This window comes from Ischnura elegans, chromosome 5 (genome assembly GCF_921293095.1).
Source record: "Ischnura elegans chromosome 5, ioIscEleg1.1, whole genome shotgun sequence".
NCBI classification, from domain to species: Eukaryota; Metazoa; Arthropoda; class Insecta; order Odonata; family Coenagrionidae; genus Ischnura; species Ischnura elegans.
The window spans coordinates 104,037,697-104,063,708 of record NC_060250.1 but is presented as its reverse complement, the minus strand read 5'-3'; the positions used below and the strand labels follow the sequence as shown (position 1 = coordinate 104,063,708).

The window sequence follows — 26,012 nt, the reverse complement described above, 5'->3', positions numbered from 1 at the left end:
GCAGAGAAAACTGGGTACATGTAATAATTTAAATAGCAAAATGCTGACAGCATTGCGATGCTGGTGAAGGTCAAATTTTGTTGAACCTTTTTTTTTTCTATGTGCTCCTGAGTGCAAATATAGTTCGCTATTTTTTTGATTGGAGATAAAAGGATTTATATTCTCGTTGGTGTGAAAAATTTGATCACAGGATTAAATATGGCTAAATCTGAGACATCACTAACACAAACTGGAATGCGTATGCTTGCTGCCAACTATCAAGAAGCAGCTTGGTAAGAATAACTTAGGGAATTGGAAATTTACATATGAATGGAAATGTTTGTCATAGCTGAAGATTTTTGGCTGGCAGCGCCGGACACAGAGGATGATGCAAGGAAAGACGCAAAGGCAAAGTCAAAAATATGCTTAATGGTCAACAAATCACTATTTATCATGGTGAGTTGATGCGAGCCCTTATGAAAAAATTGTATGAACCTGTATAAAATTTGTGTACATTCTTATACATTGTCATGGCAATTGTGTAAGAAGGCATACAAATTTTATTCAGGTTTATACAATTTTTTCATAGGGGGGACAGCCAAGGAAGTGTGGAGAAAGCTAAAAAACACACAATAGGCTGACAAAAAGGTTGGGCTTCCTGAATAAGAGGCCATCGATGCCGGAAAATAGAGTCCCAGAAAATAGAGGCCATCGATGCCGGAATGGAAGATGAATTAATCAGCGTTATTATGCTCAATGATCTATGAGATGAAAATGATCATGTGATAATGGCCATGGAGATCTTAAGCCCAGGCCCTAAAATCAACAGCAACTATATGAGGTACATGCTTATTCAGCAGGATTTAAAATAGAAGGAATCAGAAGATTCTACGAAAGTGATGGCCCTTGCTACCAGATTCAAAGGAAAGAAATTCACTCCATGACCTGTTGTGTGCTTCTAGTGCCATCAGGAAGGACATAAGCCATTCCAAAGTCAAAAAGAGATGAGAAGGACCAGACTAGTGCAGGCAGCTATTCAACCAAACAAGGGAGGTCAGAAATTTGGGTGAAGAAAGCAACAGTTCTTCTTATGGCACTATCAAGCATCTACTGCAAACCAGGCTGATTGGATTATTGACTCTGGTGCAACGTTTCACATGACAGTGAGACAAGACTGGATGACGAAGGTAAATCCAAGTCTTTAGGAAGTTACTGTAGCTAGTGACAAAAAAATTCTAAACAGTGAGTATATAGGAGCTGAGCAGATGAAACTTTCAGCTCCTGCAATGGTAACAGTGAAACAGCTAAAATAAGGAATGTACCCTAGTTACTCCTGTATGAACTCGATATCGGTTCTAACCTTCTTTCAGTATGTAGAATGGTAAAAAGAGGCATAATCTTGCACCCTTCCTGGGAAAAAGCAATAACATTATTATATCCTGCATGCTTAAGGTGCTTGTAGAAGAGCAGACACGCGAGTTGATCAAAGCGCTTCAAATTGACAGTGGGGGGAATACGAAAAACCTTATGTGGTCTAAGCGAAAAACCGAGATATGAGAAATATTCTGAAAGAAAATGGAATAATACATCATAGAGCCCCTTTAACTCTTTCTGGATCCGCAACTAAATGGAGGTATACACATAATCTCCATTCAGACGTTTTCTTAGAGATTTCCTACAGCCCAGCACACTTCATTTACAGCAAACTGCGCCGCCATAAGCTACAAGTTGCTAATTATGACGGGGGAATATAAATAATGCGAGCACGAACAAACTCAAATTAAGTGCGCACGTCAAATGAATCACGGAATTACTAATCTAACAAAAGAAATCCGGTATTCGCAAGGAGCGCGTGAACCAGCGTGAACGTGAAGATTGGTGAAGAGGAAACTTCACGAATAATTGACGTTAAGTCTTTCTCTACAAGCAATCTGAACTTTTCTGATAATATTGTGTCAGTAAATATTTTGCTCTTTTATGAGAGTGTGATTTTAAGTGTCTCAAATAAAGGAAGTAATTTCAGTTCTTCCTACTCGAATTTCTGTTCAAATGGAATCGTACTTGTCGTGGAGTCTTTATTTTTTAGTGAATAGAAACAAGACGTGAATAAGTGTTTGGTGGCGGATTTACCCATAACTATTGCTCCTCAGGTGAGAATGTTGTTAATGCTTTCGAAATCGAATTATATGCATCTAAATTAGTGAAAACTGATGTAAACCGCCTTATACGACCCTCTTAAACGCGAGATTTTGTGTTTATGAAGTCACCTTAAAGATATTTTGTTTATCCCTCTTTTGTTGGTGTACATTCCTTATGTTTTATTTTATTTTCCCCTTAAATGAAGAAGGAAATGACTGATTCACCACGGCACTCTATCAAAGTTCCTAGATTATATAAAACAGCATGCAAGATAGCCCAAGTTGTTCGAGAAGAGGGAGGGAGTCTTAAAGAGCTAGTCTATAGTGGTAAACACCCGGTATGTTTTCAAGCCAAATATCTTAGATATTGTTTATCAGACGAAAGCAATTAAGTGGCTCTGTGTGTGATAAAAAAATACTTGCATGTGGAAGAAGTCACGCTATCAATTTTGTCGCCTTTCTGAGTTATGTGTCATTTCATTTTTATGCATTGTTATCGTCCAGCACGTTTCATTTCCAGAACATCAAAGCTCTCTATGCGTTAGTGGTCCAAACTCTTCAGCACGAGAAGGAACTCAATTCCATAATTGAGAATTCTAAAATCCTTGAGAAGGAAAAGAGGTTAGATCCCTGGCTGGCGCGCGTCCTCATTACAGAGTTAATTTGGGGGAAAAAGCGTCTCTCTGGAGAAAGCAAGCCGGTGAAAACAGTTATTTCTTACCAGTCATCTTTCTCGGTTGGCGAAGGAGGGGGCAATGTCGCTGAAAATCAATTGAAGGAGGTTATCAAAGGTAAATTTACTATTTAATACCTTTTTATTTTCAGGTGCAGAGTACTTGAAGTTAATGTTCCTCAGTAAACAAGAGCTGCAGTCGTAAAATGGATTACGAACCGACTACAGGGGGCTCATCTACCCATCAGTTCATAAGTCAATCTGAGAAAAATATCAGCACCCAGTCAAATTCTGAAATTGCTAGTGCTCTTGGGTCACTACTACTTTATAGTGCAGCTATGTTCACTTTGCCGATAGGTGCATTTTATGGTGTACATTATTTACTTTTAAATGAACTTGGGGTAAAAGATTTTGCCAACACTGCTTGGTCAGTTGTAGCTGCAGTTGTGGTTGTAAACTTGATCATTGCTTCATATGCCATCAAAGCTTTAAGAGAGGAAGAGAAGATTCGTCCTGAAGGCAAAAAAGTGAACTGAAAGGGAGGCTATTTCAAAAAATTATAATTATTGTAATTTCTTTATTATGTGTTTATATGAATGTGAAAAGAAAAAAATCATCGTAGTTAATAACACCTTTCTCAAGCTTTCTTCATTGAATGGTTGTAATTTTTGGAATTTAAAATCATGCCATACTTACTGTAGGTTCTGGTGATTACATTTGTAATTCATATTTAAGAGTAACAGTCTTGATGTATTAATTGTGTAATTTTTCATGCAAGCCAGAATTAGATAAACACATTCCCACTTTTGCCTGTTTTTCTAGCTATGTTTTTCGTGAAAATGTCTTTTTTGGATTGTGGGATGGAATAGTATTAATGTTATTTGTTTAAATGTTTCGTGGTTTTCTTTAATTTCTAATTTTGTCAGTTATACTGCCATGATTTGTGATATAAGTAATTTTGAAACAAATATTTATCATGTCTCTCCACATGAAAGAGAAATGTTAGAATTACCCTTGGCTCAGGATTTACTACTTCCATGCCTAGTAATCCTAATGTGTGTTCGAGTGTGTGTACCAAAATTTGAAATTTTTATTTAATTTTAAGTTCTATCTTGTGGCTAAGCCACTCATCATGTTAATATCATTGGATTTGAAGACTGGTAACTCATTAAATAATTTGAATAGATATGTTGTTTAAATATGATTATGGATAATGTGGCATTGAATCCATTAATAATCCTTTTTATAATTTTATTCCTATTGGTTTCACCCAGTATCTACTTTTCTGACAAAATTGCCCTGTGTCAGTTGTTTTGAGATTTCTCTACCAGATTCCTTCACCTGAATTGAGAGGAAGATATTGGGAATCCCTTCCATTCTCTTGCAAGAGTATCGTGATTGCTATGATAGCTGTGAGAAGATTTTTTTATAAGACCACCTTACTTATACACCAAGTGAGATCTGAGCAAGACCTTCTGCTCAGAAGAATGGTTGACAACTCACTGTGAACTCTAATTCTATAAAAATGCACTGAGGCTCTTTGTGGAATTCATGAAAAATTGCTAAGCGATTTGAGGAATTGATTTTCCTAAAAACAGTATTTACTTATGAAAACTGATACATACAACTAAACACAAATATGTATAAATAAATACAAACCAATTGGACAAACAAAAGAATATACTTATCGGAATATAGGAGGAATGTGTCCAACTGAGCTAAGTGGGTGGAAGGGGGCTTTGCAAACTGGGTAGTGTCCCTTTAAAATTAAGAATCACCTCTTGTTTCTGGGAGGAATTGCTCCCCCTACAATGCTTAAGGGAGTGGTCCTTGTCCCTCACTCCACTGTTGCCACCTAGTCTGGAATGATTGTATTCCTGCAAAGTTAATTTGAAATGCTGCAGGAAAGACATGACCAAGCTTTACAGAATGCCATCTGTGGCATATACAGGAAAGAGAAGAGAAAGAAGGGGCTTGAAGGGAAACTAATTATTTTTTTATTGCAATTTTATTTTTGATCTCGTGCCTCAGTTGACTTTTCCTTGCCACTAGATTGTTGTCTCTGTTAATATTTTCACTGGGCTAAGTCTTATAGATGTGTGTCTAGGTATCACAGGGTTCCCACTCAACCGTGAAAACCTTAAAACCGTGAATAAGCCGTGAATTTCTTCTACCGTGAAAAAACCTGGAAAAAGCCGTGAATTTCGTCATATAACCTTAAAAATCTCTCAAACTTGATTTTAGAACTACGATTGAAAGAGTAAAAGAAAAATTGATATGACGATCATGTTTCAAGGTCAGTCATGCGCAGACACTGTCCGCGCATTTATTTATCTGCACACGTATATTCTAAGCGCAATTTTTGATCCGTGTGCCGTGATGACGTATTGACCTTAAGCCTGTACCAAAGCTGGAAGACTGGTAACCAAAGTGTATAAATATATTATCTGCCTAAAATAGTTTATCTAAAAACCGTGAATTTGACGACATCTAGACCGTGAAAACCTGGAAAAAACCGTGAATTTTATATTTCGGTTTGGGTGGGAACCATGTATCATCCATGTTTGTCTTATCCATCGATTTTGCATGATCAGTGTTAGCCACCCAAGTTCTCAATGCAAAAGTCCACAAGTCTTTCTCATCTCTCATTGTTTCCTTTCAAAAACTCTGTTGCTGTATTCCTATTTACCTCTACTATTAGGCTTTACTTCTCTGTGACTTTCCATGGGACTTCTTTTAGTATCTTATTTATTTCTTCAATCTCCTATTCTGAATAGCAGGATTTTGGTGGGTACATCTAGAATTTTACTGAACCTGTTGGGTCCTCTTCTATCTTGGTTAGTATCATTGTTTTATTTTACTGCCAATATGCCTTCACTCTTCTTCCAGAAACCTTCTGATTGATGACTAGTATTTCTGCTATTTTCTAAGTAACCTCTGGAGTGTATAACACGTTTCAGAAATCTGTAATCTTGGTAGCTGGGTGGTCTGAACATCTTCTTGAAAGGCAGAAAGTCTGTGGTGTTAATCCCAGTCAAGATGAATTTTTTTCCATGTGTTTTTGACCTTTATTGCATCTCTAAGCCAGTTCTCTAAGTGGCGCAGCAAGGGGGGGGGTTTGGAGGGGTAAACCTCCCCCCCCCCCCAGACCTCAGAGAAATTTTTGTTTTATCCACTTTACTTAATTGGATTTATATTATTTATAGAATAGTTTGGATTAAAAAAGTATCCCTCAGAAAGCCGTAAAACTCACCATTATGAACCATTTATCTTAAAATTGTTCTGGGGGAGAGATCCCGCTTACCCTGGCGGACCATACCCCCAGTATTAGTGATGCCTAAACCCCCCTGGCCTTAATTCCAGGCTGTGCCCCTGCTCTAAGCCACCGCCATGTCAACATCATGTGTTTGTATTTCTTCTTCTTTGCTTCATCATCTATTTCTGTGTATGTTTGTTCATCTGCCTATTAGGGAAGGACGGATCCAGGATTTTTTTGGGATCCGGATTCGGATCCTTGATTTTCGGAGCCGGATCTTTCGGATCAGATATTTTTGGATCCAAATGCATTTTCAAATTCCTGCAATTTCACGAAGTAATTATTCAAGTTTACTCTGGGTGCGTACAATCGAAGGAATGCTTTTCAGATTTTCATACTCATTTTAATATTTTTATAGGCTTTCAAGTTGGTTTTTTTTTTATATATCTTTACATTCTCAGGACATAAACTGTTACGCTTGGGTTTGGAAATGAAAATAGGAAAAATCTTACGATAAACCACTGACCAGTGGCATAGGACAAGACTTGCATGCGATGGCACATTCGAAGAGAGAATTGGAACTCTTTCCACCCTTATGGGGCATTGCATTCGCTGAAGCTATTATTTAAAATTTTGGATCCAGATCCAATGTCTTCCGCGACTTTGGATCTGGTTTATCTGATGAAGGGCAATATCCCTGGATATTTGGATCCGAGGTATCCGATCCGACCATCCCTACTGCCTATGGCAACCTGTGGTTGTGAATTCGATACGTATGCAGCCAGAATCATTGATTTCTTCTTATTGGGTTCAGCGTTCCCTGAAACACATGCGCTGTATCTATCCTACTGTCGGTGTGTCTATTTTTCTTCCATTTCCTCTTCTCTCTATTTCTTCCCTGGTGATGGAAATCATTCCCAGAGCCACCTGGGCTATGTGTTTGTGTGTGGTGGCCTGTTTGAATCATAACTATATGCTCCCTTTTGCTCAAGTTTTGTTGAATCCAATGATGCAACACCGTAACTCCCTCCTGGTTGATATAATTATTCACAAAATAGTGAAGCTGCTCTACTTGCCCAAAATTATTAGTGCTCCACCCTATGACTTTGTAACCCCAATTGGACAGAAAATTGGTTTCTTGATGCATCATGTGGTCTAGATTCAAAAAGTGACATTTTTGAAAAATAAATTTTTATGACCCCCTAAATGCTCCCAAAGAGTAGATGCAGATGGCAGCACCCTTATAGATAGAAAATGCAGTTTTTCATCATTTTTTTCCTTCGGTTTAGATTAGAGGGGGTCGTTTATATGACTTTTTGTCACATCTCATCGCGTTGACCCTTATATTTGTATGAATCAAGTCAGTCAGAAGTAAGTTTTATAGTATTTGGATAATTTTGTACATTTAAGGATGATACCCAGGCAAGAGAATTTTGAAAATTATAGCAAAATTTTATTTCTTCCACATTTTAGCACAGTTGCCACGATATGTTCGTGTGAATACTCTTCATTTGAATGTGGAAGAAGCAGTAGACTTCTTCCGCAATGAAGGTTGGCTCTTAAGTCGTCAGGCAGATGAAGACCTTTTCCCATCTAGTGACCACTTCCGTGTAGATGCCCACATCCCAGATGTGCTGTCATTCCCCCCAGGAACTGAGTTATATAGTCATCCCCTTTACAAGGATCGCTCTATCCTTCTTCAAGACAAGGTAACCGACTATTGGTAATGAAACGAAAGTACATTTGTACGCATATTTTTGGCTAAGAATTTTAAATTCATGTCAGCCCCTGGTGATGGACAAAAAATTTCAGGAATTCAAATTGTATGTAGTGTTTAATTCAAGATATTTAAACATAAGTTTTCCCCATTTCTCGTACTTTGTCTAGCTACAATTTTAAAAACCCTGTATGGTTTTAATAAACTGCTCTCGGAGTCAGGGTCTGTATGATGTTGGCTGAAGTTTTGATGGGATGATGATGATTATCAGCCCTGAGGATGTTGTGAAAGTTTCCCAGTGAAACAGGCCAACATCATGCAGACCCTGACCCAAATGAAAACCATAGAGCAGATCATTCAAGTTATTCACAAGGAAAAGCAAAAAATTTTCATCCTGTAACGCTGTTTTGATGAATTCTGTTGGCATTTCCTTATCCTATCATTTGTGCTCTCTGTCTCATACTACCACCAGGATAAATTAGAAGTACACACTGGCAATTCATGCTGGCTCTTATGAAAAGTGTTAGGTCACCATTTTGGGTATTCCCAAAAAAAATCATGCATGTTGCAGACCTACATGAATGATTTGCAAAGTGGTCCATCTAAAGTAAATTTTTTATAAAGCTGCAGCCATTACAAAAAAAACTAGAAATTACCATTCTGGAAAGCTTGGTAGAAACAGTAATTTTTGAATTCCTGTAATTTGGACTATAAAAAAGTTTGAATCTTGAAAATATTTAACAAAATCATAAAATATTAACAAAAAGTTGTAGCCCATTCTGCTTGCATGGCATTAATGTTGACCATTACTGTTATGTTTTTGATAATTTTGGTAAATTTTAAAGATGGCTTATCTGAAATATTTCAAAATGTTTAAAAAAAATGGAGTGGTACCACTTCCTCTACTAATCTAAACTTGACTCTCTTTTGCTGCACATTATTTAAGGCTGTGGACATGAAGATGTAGGGACTGTAATATCAGATGTTAGCCTAGGTTCGGCGCTCCTCGAAATATTTTTCAATTGTGAACCTTGAAAGGAGGAAAATGAGCTTTAAAATAAGCGTATCCCTCATTGCATAGTTCAAGGATTAGAGCAAAAAGGCAGCATTAGTTTCTCATGCAATAGTTTGGCTAGCTCATTGTAAATACAGATATTGTGAAGGTTTAAGAAGGACAGACATTTGTTACTGTGTTACTCGTCTGTGTAAACAAACTCACTGTAGACCTATCCTTTTCCTTAGATTTTCCTTTTCAAATACACAGAGTGTTGAAATTTCAACTAATAAAGTAATCCAATTTCAGAAATTTGGATTGTATTATTAGAATATGAGTCCATATTATCATATTTCAACATAAAAGGGAACTAAGTATATGTGTTGGATCAAAATGGTTCTTGTTCCGACACGGAAATAACATAATTTAAAGTAGGCTCTCGTGTGGAAAAAATGGTAAAACATTACTACTCATTGCTGAAAAAATTTCCACACTTACAAATAACAGGCTTCTGTATAAGAAAAAAGTAGAGAGAAATTATGAAAAGAAGTGCCACAAGCAAGATTCAATCCTAGTTCACAGTGGCGTAGCCAGAGGGGGGATCTGGGGGGTCCAGACCCCCCCTCCCCTGAAATATAAAAGCACAATTATTTTCCTTAATAAAAGAAAACAAATTATTGAAAAATCATGAATTTACAAAGTATTTTTTTAACAAATGAAGTTTTTTCGATTGTGAAAAGTGTTAAAATAAGTTTTAAACCCATTACTTAGTACCCTATTTTTCAAAAATTTTCCCCCTGGTTTTGGATGCCCCCCGAACAAAATTCCTGGCTATGCCACTGCTGGTTCATCAGTATGACAATCGGACACCTTAACCACTTGACTACAGCTCACTGATACCAAATGGACTCTTTTACAAGAATACATTTGACCTGTAAATATTTAACGACAATTTTTGTTTAAACTATTGGTTATATAACCCCATATTCAAGTAATTCGAGGACAGCTCCTGATGGATTATGTATAACACTGCAAAGTTCGAACGATAGAACAAGGGATATGCTTTCTTTAAACCCCATTTTCCCACACTTGAGCAGCATTATTCGAAAGGTGCCATGCCTTACCAACCCTCAGCAAGCATTCGATACCATGGTGCTTGTATTTCAATGTTCATGCTTGTGGCCTTAGAATAACATAAAACAATAAAGATAGTCAAGTTTATTTTAGGAGCAGAAGTGGTGCCAATCCATTTTTGAGGAAAATGTTCTGACTGATAGTACATATATATTAATTTTTTTGAAAAGTGTGGTTAACTGTGTGATTGATTAACCTGCAGGCTAGTTGCATGGCAGCCCATCTTCTTGCTCCTCCTCCAGGGAGTACTGTGCTGGACATGTGTTCTGCCCCAGGGATGAAGACAACTCACTTGGCCGCTAGAATGAAAAATATGGGGTATGAAATAAAATATCTTCAATGATTCTTCAGTGTTGATAACTTTTCAACTGTACCATATTGGTAAAAAAAAGAACCACGGCTGTGCATAAGACAGAACTCTTGCAGAAAAGTCTGCCTGAGAAGAAGTGACAACTCTGTGCCTACTGGTGCCATGGTGCTTTCCAGAAAGGCAATACATTACCTTTTAAAGAACAAAGAGGGACTGAGGAAGGATTCACTTTAAGCATGAGGGTAAAATAATATGTCTGTTGGTTCTCTTTTATGCAATCCATTGCCACAGTTTCTTATTTCTCTCGTAATACACAAAGTTGTGCCTAAAAAAATATTCTTTTTATCTTGGTCGTGTCCATATGTCAGTTTGCTAGTATTGTCATGCTAAAGTGCTCTTCAGCATTAATCATAAGACAATTTGATACAATTATTTATATAATTGCTATATGTGTTCCAGGTGTAAAACCTATCTAAGTTCAGGTTAACTATGGCATAGGCATTATGTTTATAGCATTAGTTTAATACTCTGTGACAGATGGGTTTGAGTCAGAGTAATTGGTCAGAAAAGGTATATGTTGAAAATTTTCATTATGATGAATACAAAGAAGGCTCCTGTGATGGAATTGCCATATTATGAACTTAATGTATTATAAATCTACAGTATAATTGAATTTTTTTCTTTCTCTTCACATAAAGTAAAGGCATAAAAGTTGAATCTGAATAAAGACTGCCATAGTGAAATTTCTCTTGTGCTGCTAGCTAATATATCCTTGTTCATGAATGCCTTCTCAATTCTTCAACGGAAATGTTATTTATTGACTACCCATATGCATTCTAAAGGCACCATTAATTCCTCAGAGTTGTATTAGCAAATACATAGATCAAATAACTTTTTATTTGTTTCTACCCTGTGATTAACAATTTTTATCCCTAAGCTTTATTAAAAATTGCCTTATGTACGGAATCAGTATATCGATACCATCAGGGAAGGCAGGATCAGTTAAAAGAAAACTCAACATTACACAAAGCAGGTTTATTTGCCACGTTCGTGCACTACGGCCGCCAACCACACACACTGCATAGCGTCCTCTTTTAGCATGCTAGACGCTCTCTATCTTCTCCCACTCCATCGCCCTGCGGTACGTCCATTCTGTCGACGTTGCGTCGGTCCCACGCTTTAGGCAAGGTGAGGTAAGGAATGGGGAGGGAGGCGAGAAGCGGAGAAGGAACTGCGGACTTGGCAGTGTGTGGGCAGTGGGTGGTGTGAAGTGGAAAAAGGGGGAGGACAGGATAGAGTCCCTCCACCCACGATGCTTACACTTAAGTATTTACATTGCTGCTTAATATTTAAAGATCATATGAAGTTTTTTTATTTTAAATGTATCAGATGATGGATCACAGAGCCATCATCTAGTACATACATGACATTACAGTACACTACACTCCCGATTGTCCGGGCTAATGATGGGGAGAGACGGCACGAATAATTGGAAAACACGAATAACCTAAACTTTCACATTAATGTCTTGCAATGTTCATAATTTACCTAAAACAAACATTATATTATTATTTATGCAGTTATTCTGTTATTTTAGTGCTTCCCGGACTCAATGAGAGCTTTCCTCGCCAGTTCGCGATCTTTTTAGCGGCGATAACATGGTTGTACTCATACAATTAATGCTCCATGTAAGGCCTGGTTTCGAAAACCACACACCAGTGGCTTTGTGATCACTGACACAGAAATGTGGTTTGCATGAATGCTTCAAAACCACTGCTCCACATCAGAAACTACATTGTCAGACATCAGTCGTCGAGTCTCGCACAAGTAGCCCGGGTTACAACTGCTGTGGGACGAGTATCTGTGATCATGGAGCGCGTTTGAGCATTGCGAGGCTTGGAAAACAGGAACACCGTGCTCCCGTGAATGCGGCTAGCACTCGATCGCTTCCATTTTACGATATGGATTCTAATGGAAATAATAAGCCCAGTGTATCCTAGCATTAATGCAGTAATTCCAATGATTTTGCATTAGATTTTAATTTTTTGTAAAGACCACGGAAAAAATTGAGCGAGAGTGAAAAATTATGCACGGATAATCCGCAACATGGATTAACCGCGGCCGGATAATTGGGAATCTACTGTACTTGAGAACATCACATTTGTACATTTAAGGAAAGGCGGGGAGGATTTGACCGAATTGAGGAAGGGGTGGGAAACAGATGTACAGTGGGTCGTATTGAGGGGACCTATTTGATTGTACAGTGAGTCCTCGTTCTACGTCACCCCGTTAAACGTCATTTCGCGATAACGTCACGAAAATTTTACGACCGGGATTCGTTTATCGCCCCTTCGCTTTGCGATAACGTCACGTATTTTAAATTTTGCGCGAGAAAAAAGGCGAAGTGGCAGGCGTTACAGGTTGTTGGTTTCGTGGGCGGTAATACGGTCAGTCTATTCAAAGTGTAAAACGGTGTGTATATTGTTAATTGCGATTACGGTTTTGGCAAATTTTAGCATCAGAGACATTTCCACGACAATGTCCAAGAAAACAATGTTCACAATAATTTTGGTTCCTGTTACTGCGACGATGTTTCAGCGATGATGATGCCCAGGCGACGCCCGCCCGCCTCAATTCGCAATTAAAACCATCTCTTCGATTTCATAATCCCAGTTTGCCCGCCCTCGCTCATTTGCGCCATTTTGATTTAGCTCCTGACCGGTCCGAAAAGAAATTCTCGTAGCGAGGGTAGGGCCTATGGACCGGATCCCCGGTCTGTAGCGTCTGGTAGCATTCATTGGACCGCACTATAGCGAAGCCGAAAAGCAAATGCGGGAAGATACAAAAATGGAGAAGGATTTATGTCACTGCTGCTATTGTCGTAGATGAAGTCAGGAACTCGTATTTATGCCATGGTTTGGCATTCCCATCGTAAAAAATGCCCCAGCTATGATACGCTAAAATTTTTCGCATAGGAATTGTGAGGTCTAGGAACCGATATTCAATTTTTACATTGTTTTTATGGGATATTATGCTTCGATTAACGTCATTTCGTTTATCGTCACATTTTTCAGGAACGTTAAATGAGGACTCACTGTATTGAGAGGACCATATCTTGTAGATGCTTAGAGATATGTTAAAAAATGTAAAATTTTGACTCTTAAGTGTTTTATTCTCATATTCTTCATCGCGATAGTTTTTTTTAGTTCCAAAATATCCAATGTTGAGGTATTTAGTACTTCAGATCCTTTGAGAACAGGTTCTCATTATTTCAAAGTATCCAAATTATATCATGTGCATATAAACACCATTTAGGTCGTAATGAAAATGAAAAAGCAGGAGCAATTTCCACAATTTTACATTTATTGATACGACCGGTTTCGCTTTTCAGCATCATCAGGTACAAAAATATCAAGTGCGCTGTGCTTAAATAGGAAGGTGGGAGGGGGTGGTGGGCGGTAATGCGGGGGAAGGGGATGGAGGGAGGGTGTACAGTCACGGGGCTTGGGAAAACTGAGGATGGGGTTAGAGAGGAGTATGGCAAATACACTAATTGTCCTTAATGTCTTCCTCCAAGGGGAAGGTGGGAAGGCCCCTGGTACCCTCTCTGCTGGGTTCCAACGCTCCAGTCGCTCGGTCCGGTCAGCTACCCCTGGATGCCTCATGGTGTCGGCCCCCCCCCTCATCCTCCTCGACGGCCGACACCATGAGGCATCCAGGGGTAGCTGACCGGACCGAGCGACTGGAGCGTTGGAACCCAGCGGAGAGGGTACCAGGGGCCTTCCCACCTTCCCCTTGGAGGAAGACATTAAGGACAATTAGTGTATTTGCCATACTCCTCTCTAACCCCATCCTCAGTTTTCCCAAGCCCCGTGACTGTACACCCTCCCTCCATCCCCTTCCCCCGCATTACCGCCCACCACCCCCTCCCACCTTCCTATTTAAGCACAGCGCACTTGATATTTTTGTACCTGATGATGCTGAAAAGCGAAACCGGTCGTATCAATAAATGTAAAATTGTGGAAATTGCTCCTGCTTTTTCATTTTCATTATGTCACGTTTCCACTCCATCTCGCCTGAAACCTCAGACTATACCATTTAGGTCATTTTCAGACTGAGAAAACATAACTTTTCCCAATTCTAATAAATAATTACCGACCTAGTGACCACTCATACATCAACCAGTGTTCATTGCAGTCAGGGAATTGATGGAAGTCACAGAAATTTCAGGTCAGGGAAAAACTCTTGAGACATAGAAAGAAAGATAAAAATCATGGTTCAACACAGAATGTTGCTGGGAGGCATGGCTAATTGGCAAGGGATGGTGCTAACTTAGCTCTCCTTGACCGTATATCTGCTTCAGCTACTACTGCATTACATCATTTCACAATTAACCTTGCCAAATTTTTCCATAAATACCCTGTATATGTCTGTTTTGCCATTGCTATTAAGTCTGGGGAGTTCAAAAAAATTGCTTAGAAACCAGGGAATAGTGATGGAAATTGAAATTAGAAAATAGGTATGAACCCTGTTTGCCTTGGTGCTATTATCTGCTGTCTGCTAGTGGAAGGCAGGATAAGCATGGGCTTCACACGATGGACCAAGAGAGGTCTGAGTGCCAGTTTACCTTATGAACCTTCTTTCCCACTCAGTCCAAGCCCAAGTGGTTCAGTACATATTCTCTTTTTCAGTGTCGTATATGCCGTTGAGAAGGATCCTAAAAGGTATAAAACTCTGTGCAGCTTTGTTGAAGAGGCAGGTGCTACATGTGTGAAGACTATTTTAGGAGATTCTGTTCAGCTGAAACCTGAGGAGGTACCAGGAGTTGAATATATTTTGGTGGATCCCTCATGCTCTGGCACTGGTGAGAAACTTTTTTTTCAGGTGTTGGTGTAGACAATATCTTCCCAACCCTCTCAAGCTCACTCTCTGCATCATTTCAATGACTTTACTGATGTGGATATAGAATTGGAAGTGATACATACACATGCAGTCGAACTTCAGTGGATGTAGCTTCTCTGAAGCACACTAATCCTTTGGGTTGACATCTTTGGTTAAAAGGCCATAGTGCTACATTGAACCTCATATAAATTCTGTCGGAATCAAAAATGACCAAATTTGTGATCTTTGATTTGGTAAGCTAATTAAGATGCTTCCCTTTAGTTAGCTTAATAGCTCAGTTACTCAAAGGAGATGTTGGAGCACATTATTCAAAAAGAAGGATATATGTACGTACATATGTACTGATTGGAGGAAATCTAAAAAATAAAGTCCCTTGGGTGATTAAGCATATGTGTGCTGTGCAACACAATTTTACACAAAATATTGGCTCTATGTTAATCAAAGTACGTAAAATCTAGTGTTAATAAAGAAATGCCTAAAGAATGTAAAGTATACCCTCTGGACTTAAGTATAGCTAATCACAATCAATATATGAAATATCAAAGTTGTATTTTATAAGCATAGAAGTAAGGAAGCATCCTTCAAAACTTAGTTCTGGCACATACCTCTCCATGTTTCTTGATTTTGCATGATGACAGCAGCAGAAATCAGCAGTGTAGGCATTAAAAATGTAATCCCATTAAAGAATGATGAAAACAAGGTGACTGGGAATGCGATGGAATTACAAAAAAAACCTGGGGATTTCAATGGACTAGGAAAAATAGGAAAATTTACACTCTTATATCAGGAGTGTCTTCTTCCCCTTACCCCCTCCAAGTAGGTTTCCTTGATGCTAACAATTCAACTGCATGCAGCACATTACATGGTAGGAAAATTTGGATTAAAATTGATTTTAAATTTCAATGTAATACAGTGCAACCTCGATATAACGACACCCCACGGTGCACTAATAAACACTCGCTATAGCGAATTGTCGCTTTACCGGAGGTGGAGCAAATAATAGCCAATATACCTGTTGCGAACAGATATACAGGAAAAGGAGTGGTGCGGCGACAGATAAACATCTATCCGATAAACGTAAGCATAAATCCAGATGAAAGGCGATGTTTTTTGCATCACTAAATTTCCTTACTCAAATAACGACTAACTATTCAAACAATTTATAAGCGCCGCACTGAATAAAAATCATGCAAAGCATTGTTTCGTCAATCATTATATTTATCAAACGACAGTTTACCACATAAATTTGAGACTGAGCACTCCATTAACTTCATTTCTAACAGATCGCTAGCAATTACAGAGGTTAAGGAGTCTTCATGAAAGTCTTCCGGCGGTGAAACCCTCGCTATGGCGAGAGCCAACACCGAAAGGGTCTCGTAAAAACGAATTTTTTAACACGCTTATTATAGGGTCAATTGACGGTGCATCGGCTATCTCTCGTAATAGCGGGGGTGTCGCTATAGCCCGTACTCGCTTTAACGAGGTTCCACTGTATGTAATTGTAAAAAAAGGAAAAAAAGTCTTGAAGAAACCTCTAATTTCATTTTGGATATGACTAGTCTCCATAGAAAGTCACATGCATTGACCAAATAGGAATGAGGAGATCCTAATAATAGGGTAGTTTCCTTCATCAAAGAAAACGAAAGAAAGGCATTGATTGCGATTCGTTACCCACCATTAGTGTATTCATAATACACAAATTATTTGGTTTTTGAAATACCAGTTTAGACGAATGGCAAGGGTCAAATTTTATCCTAATTTGAAAAAGGCCAGATTGGCGCCCATGCAATTCCACTCCACGTGACGTCACAGGGACCTAGTTTCTACACGAGAGGATAGGAGTTATACATCGTCTGAGGTTACCAATGCATGCATGAGGCACGGAGCTCAGGGAAACATGTCTTAATAATCACCTATTAAAACTGGCTAAGGTCGGAAAGTTTTCTTCGTTTGATAAGGTATTAATAAACCTTTTTTAAGCCAAGCGCTACCAGCCAGCAAGGTATTCAGCTACCCGCTAGCATCCTGCGTCCTATCAGCGCTCAGAGCCTTGATCAAGGTCACCTCACAAGGCGGGAGGGGGAACCAGAAATGCGTCGCACGGACTTTTTTCCATCATTCCTACTTACGCGTCGCGTTTTCGTGCGCTTGAAATTTTTCACTTTTCATTTAATCGCGAAAAATAGATATCGTCATTTAAAAATCTAAAAGCGTGAAATATGTACTCCAGGAGTAATAATCTTTCGATTTAGGCAATAAAAAAATAATAGGAAACCACCCTATTGCAGGAGAAGGCTTATGAAAACCTAAAAGGAAAATGGAACAAATTGATCAGTCAAATCAGTCTGTGGAGGACAATGATCAAAGGAAAAGAAAGAGTCTTTACAAGTTGCTACATTGATTCCATAGAAAACTCTCATTTGCTAAATTGAAGAATCACCCAAAGACTGAAGCTGTGCATAGTTCCTAATACCAAGATTATAATAAGGTGCTTTTCTTAATTTACCCTCTTCTTTGATGTACAGGAATTGTGAGTCGTCCTAAGGTAGGTGACCAATTGGACAATCCTGCACGCCTGAGAAATCTGGTGGGATTCCAGAGGCGGCTCCTACTGCATGCCATGACTTCATTCCCCAAGGCTACTCGGATCATCTATTCTACGTGTTCTCTGTTACCTGATGAAAATGAAGGTGTGGTCGCATGGGCTTTAAGTGAAATGTCTGAAGATCCTCATCAGGGGTAAGTGCTGCGGTGGTATCAGTATAATTTGTGTGGGCAAAATGCCAGAGTTCCGTAGAGGATGTTCAGCTTTAAGTCAGCAATGGAATGGTATGAGGTTAGTTTGGTGGTGTGTACTAATGCTTTCATGAGCCTTAGCATTGAGATCTTCAAGACAAATTATCGCGATTGATTCAGATTTTCCATAAACATTAATGACTATATGAGCTGTGGAAAGTCTTTTCACATTTCCATGCCTAGAAAGGCTTTATTCAAATGTGTTTTGATTTTATTTTCCAACCACTAAATTAATGGTTGCCATACCCATCTCACATGTTATGCATGGCCAGATTTGGCGTAAAGATCATTGGTAAGAAGTTTTGCTGATGATGCTGCTGGTCTAGTTGATTTTACTTCAGAATTCTGGCCACACTTTCTATTAAATATAATTTTCGTGTTGGATGTATGATTGATATACTTATCACCATGATTTTTTTTATTTGAAGCATTTTTGTAATCATATGAGTTGTTATATTAATGTCATTATTAAATTTAAGATAGAACCGAGCTTGATGGCTTTCAGCTCCTAGCCATACATTCCATTTGCATATCTTTGAAATCTGATAATTTTAATCCATCTATCAAAATTTTGAGAGGTCTATCTCTAAGTTATCATTTATGCATGTCCAAGCTTATTAAAAACTCTCTTAGCGATCACTTCACTTCCACACTGATTTGATCACTTGGGCAACCTCTCCTAGATTAATTTGTATAATTACATAAATGTCATATTTGTGTCCAGTTATCTAGTTGCCTTAAGATTAGGTACCTACTCAATGACTTAATGATCTGTATTATAGGTACTTGAAATGGATATGTATTTTCTATTCTACAGTACTTGGAGTTTGAAGGAGGATCCCTTACCTGGCTGGAGCAACAGAGGCTGTGAGCAGACATATCCTGGTGTTGGAAAGCACTGCTTGTATTCACGCCCAGAAACTGACTTGACCAATGGCTTCTTCCTGGCTATTTTGGAAAGGTCAGCTCCTACAGTTAGTAAGGGATCACTCGAGTTAGTTATCACCTTTTAAATGTGTGTTTCACAGAATTGATAGATGGTACCCCTGATAATGGGCAGATTCCCTACATAAAGATGTAGTTTATGTGGATATGCCTGACATATTTTTAGGCATTATGTGACTCCAAACCACTTTGCATATTCCTGGTGGCAAACGTTTTTGATGATGCATGAAAAATTTTAGTATTAATGTATGTCTTCCTTTTCATTTTAAATTATGAGACAGTTCCTAAGATATTTTTTATTCAATGGGCTAACATCTTTTTAATACTGATTTTTTTAATGCTTTGGGGTCTATAAGTTGGGTATTTTGGTATATGTCCACTAAAAGAGTTGAAAGTCGGAATGAGGTGAGGATCAGGGGACTTTATTTTAATGAATGTGTTTATAAATCATATTTATCTTTAGTTAAGTCTACTTGCACATCCATTTCTTGGGCTTCTCTGTGTATTTTTTGAAAACGTTGAAGGCCACCCTTTTCTGGAGATAACTATTTAACAAGAACTCTTATAACTTAAATTTTATTATTTGAGCATGGCTGACTAAACTAGTGTTTGGCATAAGCTGATTTTCTCAGAGACTAAATGCAATGAAATTTCAATGGTGATTCCCTCATCTCTTCGAGTGTCCTGTATTAAGTAGATGTATTGCCCTTTCTTTAGATATTAAGTTTTCAAAACTTGAAATATTGTCCTTAGTTCCCTTAATAACAACTACTTTGGTATCAGGAAGCTCAACTCAAAATTTGGGGTGTTTATATACTTTCTGTTTACATAGCTGGCATATTTTCATTTCTGTTATAATATCTCCCAGTGATTTCGAATGTGTGATAGAGTCAAACCTCTTCATAAAAAATTCTTGGGACAGCGAAAACATTTTTTGTAAGGAGGTTTTTGCTGTATAGAAGATGATCATTTCTATAATACATTCTAAAAAGCTATATAATCTAATTATTGACTGATATGTAGAGGTCCGTGAATTTCGCGAGACGCAATAGGACAAAATAATGCGAAATAACACGAAATAACACGAAATCGGTAAATAAAAAAGAAATTTTGCGTTTTTAGGTGGATTAGCAAAAAAATCACATCTAATGATTCATAATCCATTGTTTAACGCTGCCGACGTTCATTTGCTCTACCTCATTACGATTCCAAGGTCAATTGGCTCATTTAGTCTCGTGCATAACGCACCGCCAGAGTTTTCTGTTAAATTTATCTCAGCGTCTCTCTTTGATTCCCATGCATCAATCCTGAAATATTTAGAATGAGGTGCTTTCTCACCTGAAGAATTAGATATTATGAATTAAAAATGTGCGGAAAGAAATTTAACGCGGCCGCGGAAGAGCGGAAATACAAGCTCACGCGCGGCATTTTGGCCAATTTGTAAGTTACACAGTACTATGGTTATACCGTAGCTACCCAGCACTCAGTTTGAAAACACCATCGTGATAGGTTGTGTTTTGTGGTTGCACTGTTTTTTTTTATCGTAGTTCCAGCTTTAAATATCGAACGAAGGATAGGAATCTTAAAATGCCAAAAGTTAGTGATACTGTTCATACCAGGGCAAGTGAATTCAGCTCAGAATGATTTGATGTGAAAGACAGAGTATTACTGTGCAAAGTTACGATAAAAGATTTGAATTTGAAAGTGACACTTTGTTAAAGCACATCAGTAGCATTACATATACCTGCAAATGAAAGGGGACCCGCAAAACGACAGCTAACATTTGAACTTACAGTCACTCAGTCAAAGAAAGCAAAGGAGGAGCTTGTTGTTGCTACTACTGAAGCATTTTTAAGGCTTTATTTAGTGTAGAGAAACTTGACGATCCAAAAATTCTGGAATGGCTTTTGAAGTATACACATATATAAGGTAGTGGGAATTTGCTGTTTGCCGATCATAATTACCAAGACTACATACTTGAACCATTCATATACCTTCAACCAGTATAAGTTGAACCATTTCTTTCATTTAATTTTGTCAGAAATTTTGTACAATCGAAATTGTGTTAAAAGTTATGTAAAATGCATTTTAGAAGTTTAAGTATTCATGAAACGTGTAGCATGAAATAATAAAACGCCTATAAACATGGGAAAATTGTAGCATTAAAATAACACCGCCAAGATTTTCTATAACACGGAAATCACATGGTTTTAAAACGAATTTTAGCAAAAAATAAAACCACTTTCACGGACCTCTACTGATATGTAGGGGCACCGAATTTTCGCGAACCGCGAAACGCGAAATTTTCAAGGTTGCGCGAAATTCACTTGGTTCCACGAAATTTCGCGTTTAAGCACTTTTTCTGCGAATTTGGCGCGATATTTTCCACCGTTGCCGGTAAAAAATACCCCGTTACTTTAAGTTTTCTTAAAAAACCGGTATCAAGAACCGAGCGCATAAAGTCGGTGCTTTGGAACCGGCTCGGAACTGTTGCGAGGATTTGAATTTGGCGCCCAAATCCGAAATGGTTCGCAGCGTATTCAAGGCCAAAAAGTAAAAAAAAAAAAGTTTTGAAAACGCATATATTACTTTCCGATTGCATGGCGTCAATGTCTTTCTTCTTTTGAGAGTTGCTCCCTAGCACGCGCATTTAAGGGGTCGTCAATTTGTCGCTCTCGCCAAAATTGTAACATTCTGTAGTCGCTGCCACGTAGGCCGCTTTCAAACAAGCTGACTTTTCGCCTGCAGCCGGCCACGGCACGGTGACGTTCTTTCAACATACTATAGATCTATGGATGTCTTCAAACGAGTCGAATCACACCGTTGCGTTGACGGCAAGGCGCCCATTTCAATCCGGCCCGGCGATGCTCCGTCTACGGCGTGAAATATAGGCTATGCTACATTGAGGCCGCTTTCAGACGAAACGACTTTTCACCGGCCGCCGTTCACGTGAAATTCGGGCGGCTTTCAGACGAAACGACTTTCTGCAGCGCCGTGTGCTGTGCCGTGAACGGCACCAGCGGGAAATCGTTTCGTCTGAGAGTGGTGTTAAGATTGATTCATGTGTATATACAGCAATTCTGCGATATACGAGCAAGATGCGTTTCGAGAGCCTATTCGTAAGTTGATAAACCTATGCAAGCCGTCGAGAAGTGTGGTTATCCTGCAGAATGCAACCCCGCATTACAATTTTACGTTAATTCATGGCCGCTTAGTTTATGAATGTTGTCGCTGTACCGGCGTGTTGAGCAGTTTATTGTTGAGGTTATAAGAACTGCGAGAGTGAAGCATGCAAATCAGTTGTCAATTTAAGTAACAATTTAAGCTAGTTACATCACAGAATGTATTTTAATCTCACTTAGAAGTTACAAAAAAAACCTGGAGAAAGAACCAGTGGCTGCCTGATGTAATGAGACATGTTGGTCGATCATGCATTCTTAACAATGTGTTATTTAACTTTTTTACTTGGTAAATAAAATTATGGAGGCGATCTTGAGTTTTTTTAACAGACCTTTCTTGTTAATTAACATTTTTCGTGAAATTATTTTCATTCACTTCTTGTGGTTGTTTAATTACCTGAATTAATGGCAAATTTAAATAGAGTTCATCCTTGGAACCGAGTATCGAGAACTGATGGGGGAGAACCAGAACGGTACCGAGAGCCGAAAAAATTTAAGAACCGAATCAACCTTAATTTATAGAATTCCTTTACCCTAGTCAGCAATGCACAGTTTGGAAAAGAAAATGAATCTTCGCTTAATAGTCTCAAAAAATCTATGAAACTTTCCATGTGTGAGGTCCTGAAGCAAATAGGATAAAGACTAATATCAAGTTGTCATTCCTTGTATAGTGACCCAGGGAGGAGCATTATTACAGCCATGGGAAGATTATTTAACTCAAGGTGTATACATATTGACAACTGATGTGAAGGACTTAGACACAATTGTTGCTTATGTCCTCATATAATCATTAACAGAAATTCAAGAACTTTTTGGCTATTCTGCTTTGAAGGATTCTGTTAGATCAGTTCAGGAAGAAGGAAAAGAATTTTCAGTACTTCCACTAATTCTTGCCCTTTAAAATGATTTTTCCCCATTTTGTAGAAAATTTTGTGAAAACCCTGTGAATACCTGTGGCAAATGTAGATGCAGGAAGAGGATTTTCCATGCATGGAAATATAAATAAAAGAACCACTAAACTTCCAAAAATGTATAATTAAAGTCAAGTTTGACCAATGGATCTCAATTCTAGTAAAATAAGGATTCAGCCAATTTTAAATTCCAGAGTGTGAATAATCTCAGAGGGCATATTAAAAAAATATAGATAATTGACAAACACATATGTAATTGCATGTGTTGATATTATATTTTTTGTGTAAGACCTTAAAGACTTTTGTTATCAATTTGTTAAGTAAAAACTATAAGTTTTTTACATCATGCAGGCCAATGAGACAATGAAATTTAGACCAATCAAAAATATTCCCCATGTATATAAATCCCGCATTTGTCAAGCGGTATGCGGTTGAAATACATACATACATAGCAAAAAGTGTTTATGATGTGTATGTAACAAATGCTTAACTTATTCCTTTAGCATTTGCTTTGACCCTTCTTTGTCATGGTTTTTACCATTAAAAATATATTTAAGATGCCAACAAGCATTTTTATTGGTGATTATTGTTCTTGGGATAAAAAACAATATTTGTGACGAGTGAATTTTTATGACGAAACTGTATTTTTTTATGACGAAATTGCAGTTTTATGACGAAATTTTAAACCGAAATTGACAGATTTTTATGATGAAATTCAGTTTTTATTCACCGATAATCTTTGCCTCTACTGATATGTAATAATTTTGCTTTAATTATCTCAAATAGTTTTCTCTATTACACAACAATAGCAACAATTTTGTTGATTTTAATTGTGCACTCATAACGAGATCATAAAATTAATAATAGAATTATGGTCATGGCATTGTACTATGAGAATACAGAAATGTAAATGTCCCATTTATATTGTAAATTAAACAAGAAACTTTCTTAGTTATGTATGTAATGAAGTATAATTACCTGTGGTGAATGTAATAATAAAACATGTATTCTGTTAACGCTCAAATGTAAGAAGATATGTATACTGTAGGATCCCGATTTAAGCTTTTTCTTGGTGGTACGAAATTTTAAATACGAATTGCAGAAAAACAATAATGGAGGGCCTGCCATTTCTGGAGTTTTAAAGACACATACATATTCTCAATCACACACATTGCCATAAGTGAATACATGTACGACCGTTAATACAAATAGAAGGCAGAAGAATGAATATTCTACAGCTGGGGGAATTAGTTGCATACATATATCCCTTGCCAAAAACACGTAATTGAAATAATCTTGGTAGGTTGATGGACTTAGCATCAACCCAGAAAGCAGAAAGTCCATGGTTCCATTCTTGGTCAATTTTAAATTTTTTCAATATGTTTACGGCATCATTACATCTATGCACCACCATGTCTCAAAGTTATGTATGTGTTTGGGTGCCTACATTTTTCTTTCGTCTTTCATTTGTATTTATCTAAAATACTTGAATGGCTTATATGATTACATTTCCTGTTCAGTTCCTTTTACCATTTGGCCGGCAAGTGCAGCCTTCATTATTGTAACTTAGTAAAGTTATGCTTGTGTGGATACACTCGAAATTAGGGAGCTAAAAATTTGAGAAGTCAGAAATGAAAAGATATCCTTTTGACCACCTGTGGTGTATTGCTGAGCTTTAAAATAATGCTGCATAGTGCAGAATAATAAAATGTTTGTTAGCTATGTAACTTTACATGTATGGGTTGGTATTTCATTATCTGACATGGTATTGCAGAATAATGTGATATCAATTTCCTTTTCAGTTGTCCACAGTGAGCCTCATGGTAATTTTTTGTGTATATGAATGCAGGAGGAAATACAATATCTGTTGATTTACAATATCTGGTTACATATTGCCCACATCTAGTCACAGGTGCTGCTGACATTACGATGGTAATGCCAAAAATATTTCAAGAAATCAGTGGCATCATAACACCTCAACTCTAATGATGTAAACATTGTCTTTCAATATGAGGTGATAATTAGCTTGATAAAAGAAAGGAATGAATTTTATTCCCTTGAAAATGTGTTTTTCTTTTTTTTTTTAAATTGACAGGAAGAAAAAGGAGGCTTCAAATGATCATCAGGAAATAACAACCCATATGACGAAAAAGAAGAAGAAAAGGAAAGGATGTGAAAAAGAGGAGGAAACTGAGGTTGTCACCATTGCTGGAGTGGCTGAGGAAGACAGTTGTGGTGAATTCAAGGAAGTAGAAGAGGAAGGAGGACGAGGTGATGATGATGTTATTGCCAGTGAAAGGACCAGTAAAAAGAAGAAAAAGAAAAAGGAAAAAAACAAGAGAGAAGAGGAGGAAGAGGAAGCAAATGAGATGGAGGGTGATAGCAGATGCATATCCCCTGGAAATCCTGTTGATAAGAGTGTTATGAAAAAGGCCAAGAGTGAGGTAGCTGAAGATAATGGGGAAGAAGGAAGATTTGGTGATCAGGAATCCACAATTCGTGTCAAAGTTAAGAAGAAGAAGAAGAAAAGAGGGCAGGAGGAAAGGATGGAAAATGTGGAAATGGAGGCAAAAGAAGTCATAAATAATGGTGAAATTGTGGATGAAGATAAAGTCAAGAAGCGGAAAAAAAGAGATGAGGAGGAAGTTGGAGGAGTAAATGATGAAGATGGTGATGGCACTAACAGGGTCAAGAAGAAAAAGAAGCAAATGAAGAAGTAGAGTAGGTAGTTAATTATCCTGCTGTGAAAAAATTGTGGAGTGGTGAATGACAGTGGGTTTACTTGTTGCCAGCTGGCCATGAAATCATCGTTAACAAGCAGTTCATCATCGCTTTGTCAGTAATCGTTGAAGGTAAACATTGGAAGGTTAAAATTTTTCTTTTGAGTTGGATACTTCTATATGCATTTTAATTTAATTTCTCATAGCATCAAATATCATTGGATGCCCACAAGTACAATTGCTTGACAGACCTCATTCAGGTACATTTATAGTAAGTTATATATGCTCCAGCAAGCTACATTGGAAATCGAACGTGGCAATTAAATCGATTGTTTCATCCGTCATTTGTATGATTTTC

General features: G+C 37.8%; 1 protein-coding gene and 1 long non-coding RNA gene across 4 annotated transcripts in view; one reads left to right on the top strand and one right to left on the bottom strand.

The window, feature by feature from the left end:
- Positions 1-26,012, bottom strand: part of LOC124159368 — a 44,523-nt gene that overhangs the window by 8,586 nt on the left and 9,925 nt on the right. Inside the window, exons 2-3 of the long non-coding RNA XR_006864952.1 lie at positions 18,746-18,868; positions 10,088-10,190 (exon numbers count right to left, since the gene is read on the bottom strand). This is a non-coding gene — a long non-coding RNA (uncharacterized LOC124159368). The remainder of the gene's footprint in view (positions 1-10,087; positions 10,191-18,745; positions 18,869-26,012) is intronic.
- Positions 1,805-25,795, top strand: LOC124159367 (28S rRNA (cytosine-C(5))-methyltransferase). Of its 3 annotated transcripts, none has more exons than XM_046535135.1 (9): positions 1,805-2,129; positions 2,327-2,455; positions 2,638-2,908; positions 7,520-7,755; positions 10,094-10,209; positions 14,893-15,065; positions 17,629-17,842; positions 18,717-18,893; positions 25,030-25,795. In XM_046535135.1, the coding sequence occupies exons 2-9, from the start codon at positions 2,330-2,332 to the stop codon at positions 25,652-25,654; spliced, it is 1,938 nt and encodes a 645-aa protein (XP_046391091.1). In that variant the 5' UTR covers positions 1,805-2,129; positions 2,327-2,329; the 3' UTR covers positions 25,655-25,795. The 3 variants fall into 3 exon arrangements, with proteins under 3 accessions (XP_046391091.1, XP_046391089.1, XP_046391092.1); XM_046535133.1 differs by having other exon boundaries at positions 2,324-2,455; XM_046535136.1 differs by having other exon boundaries at positions 1,806-2,129; positions 2,324-2,455; positions 18,717-18,860.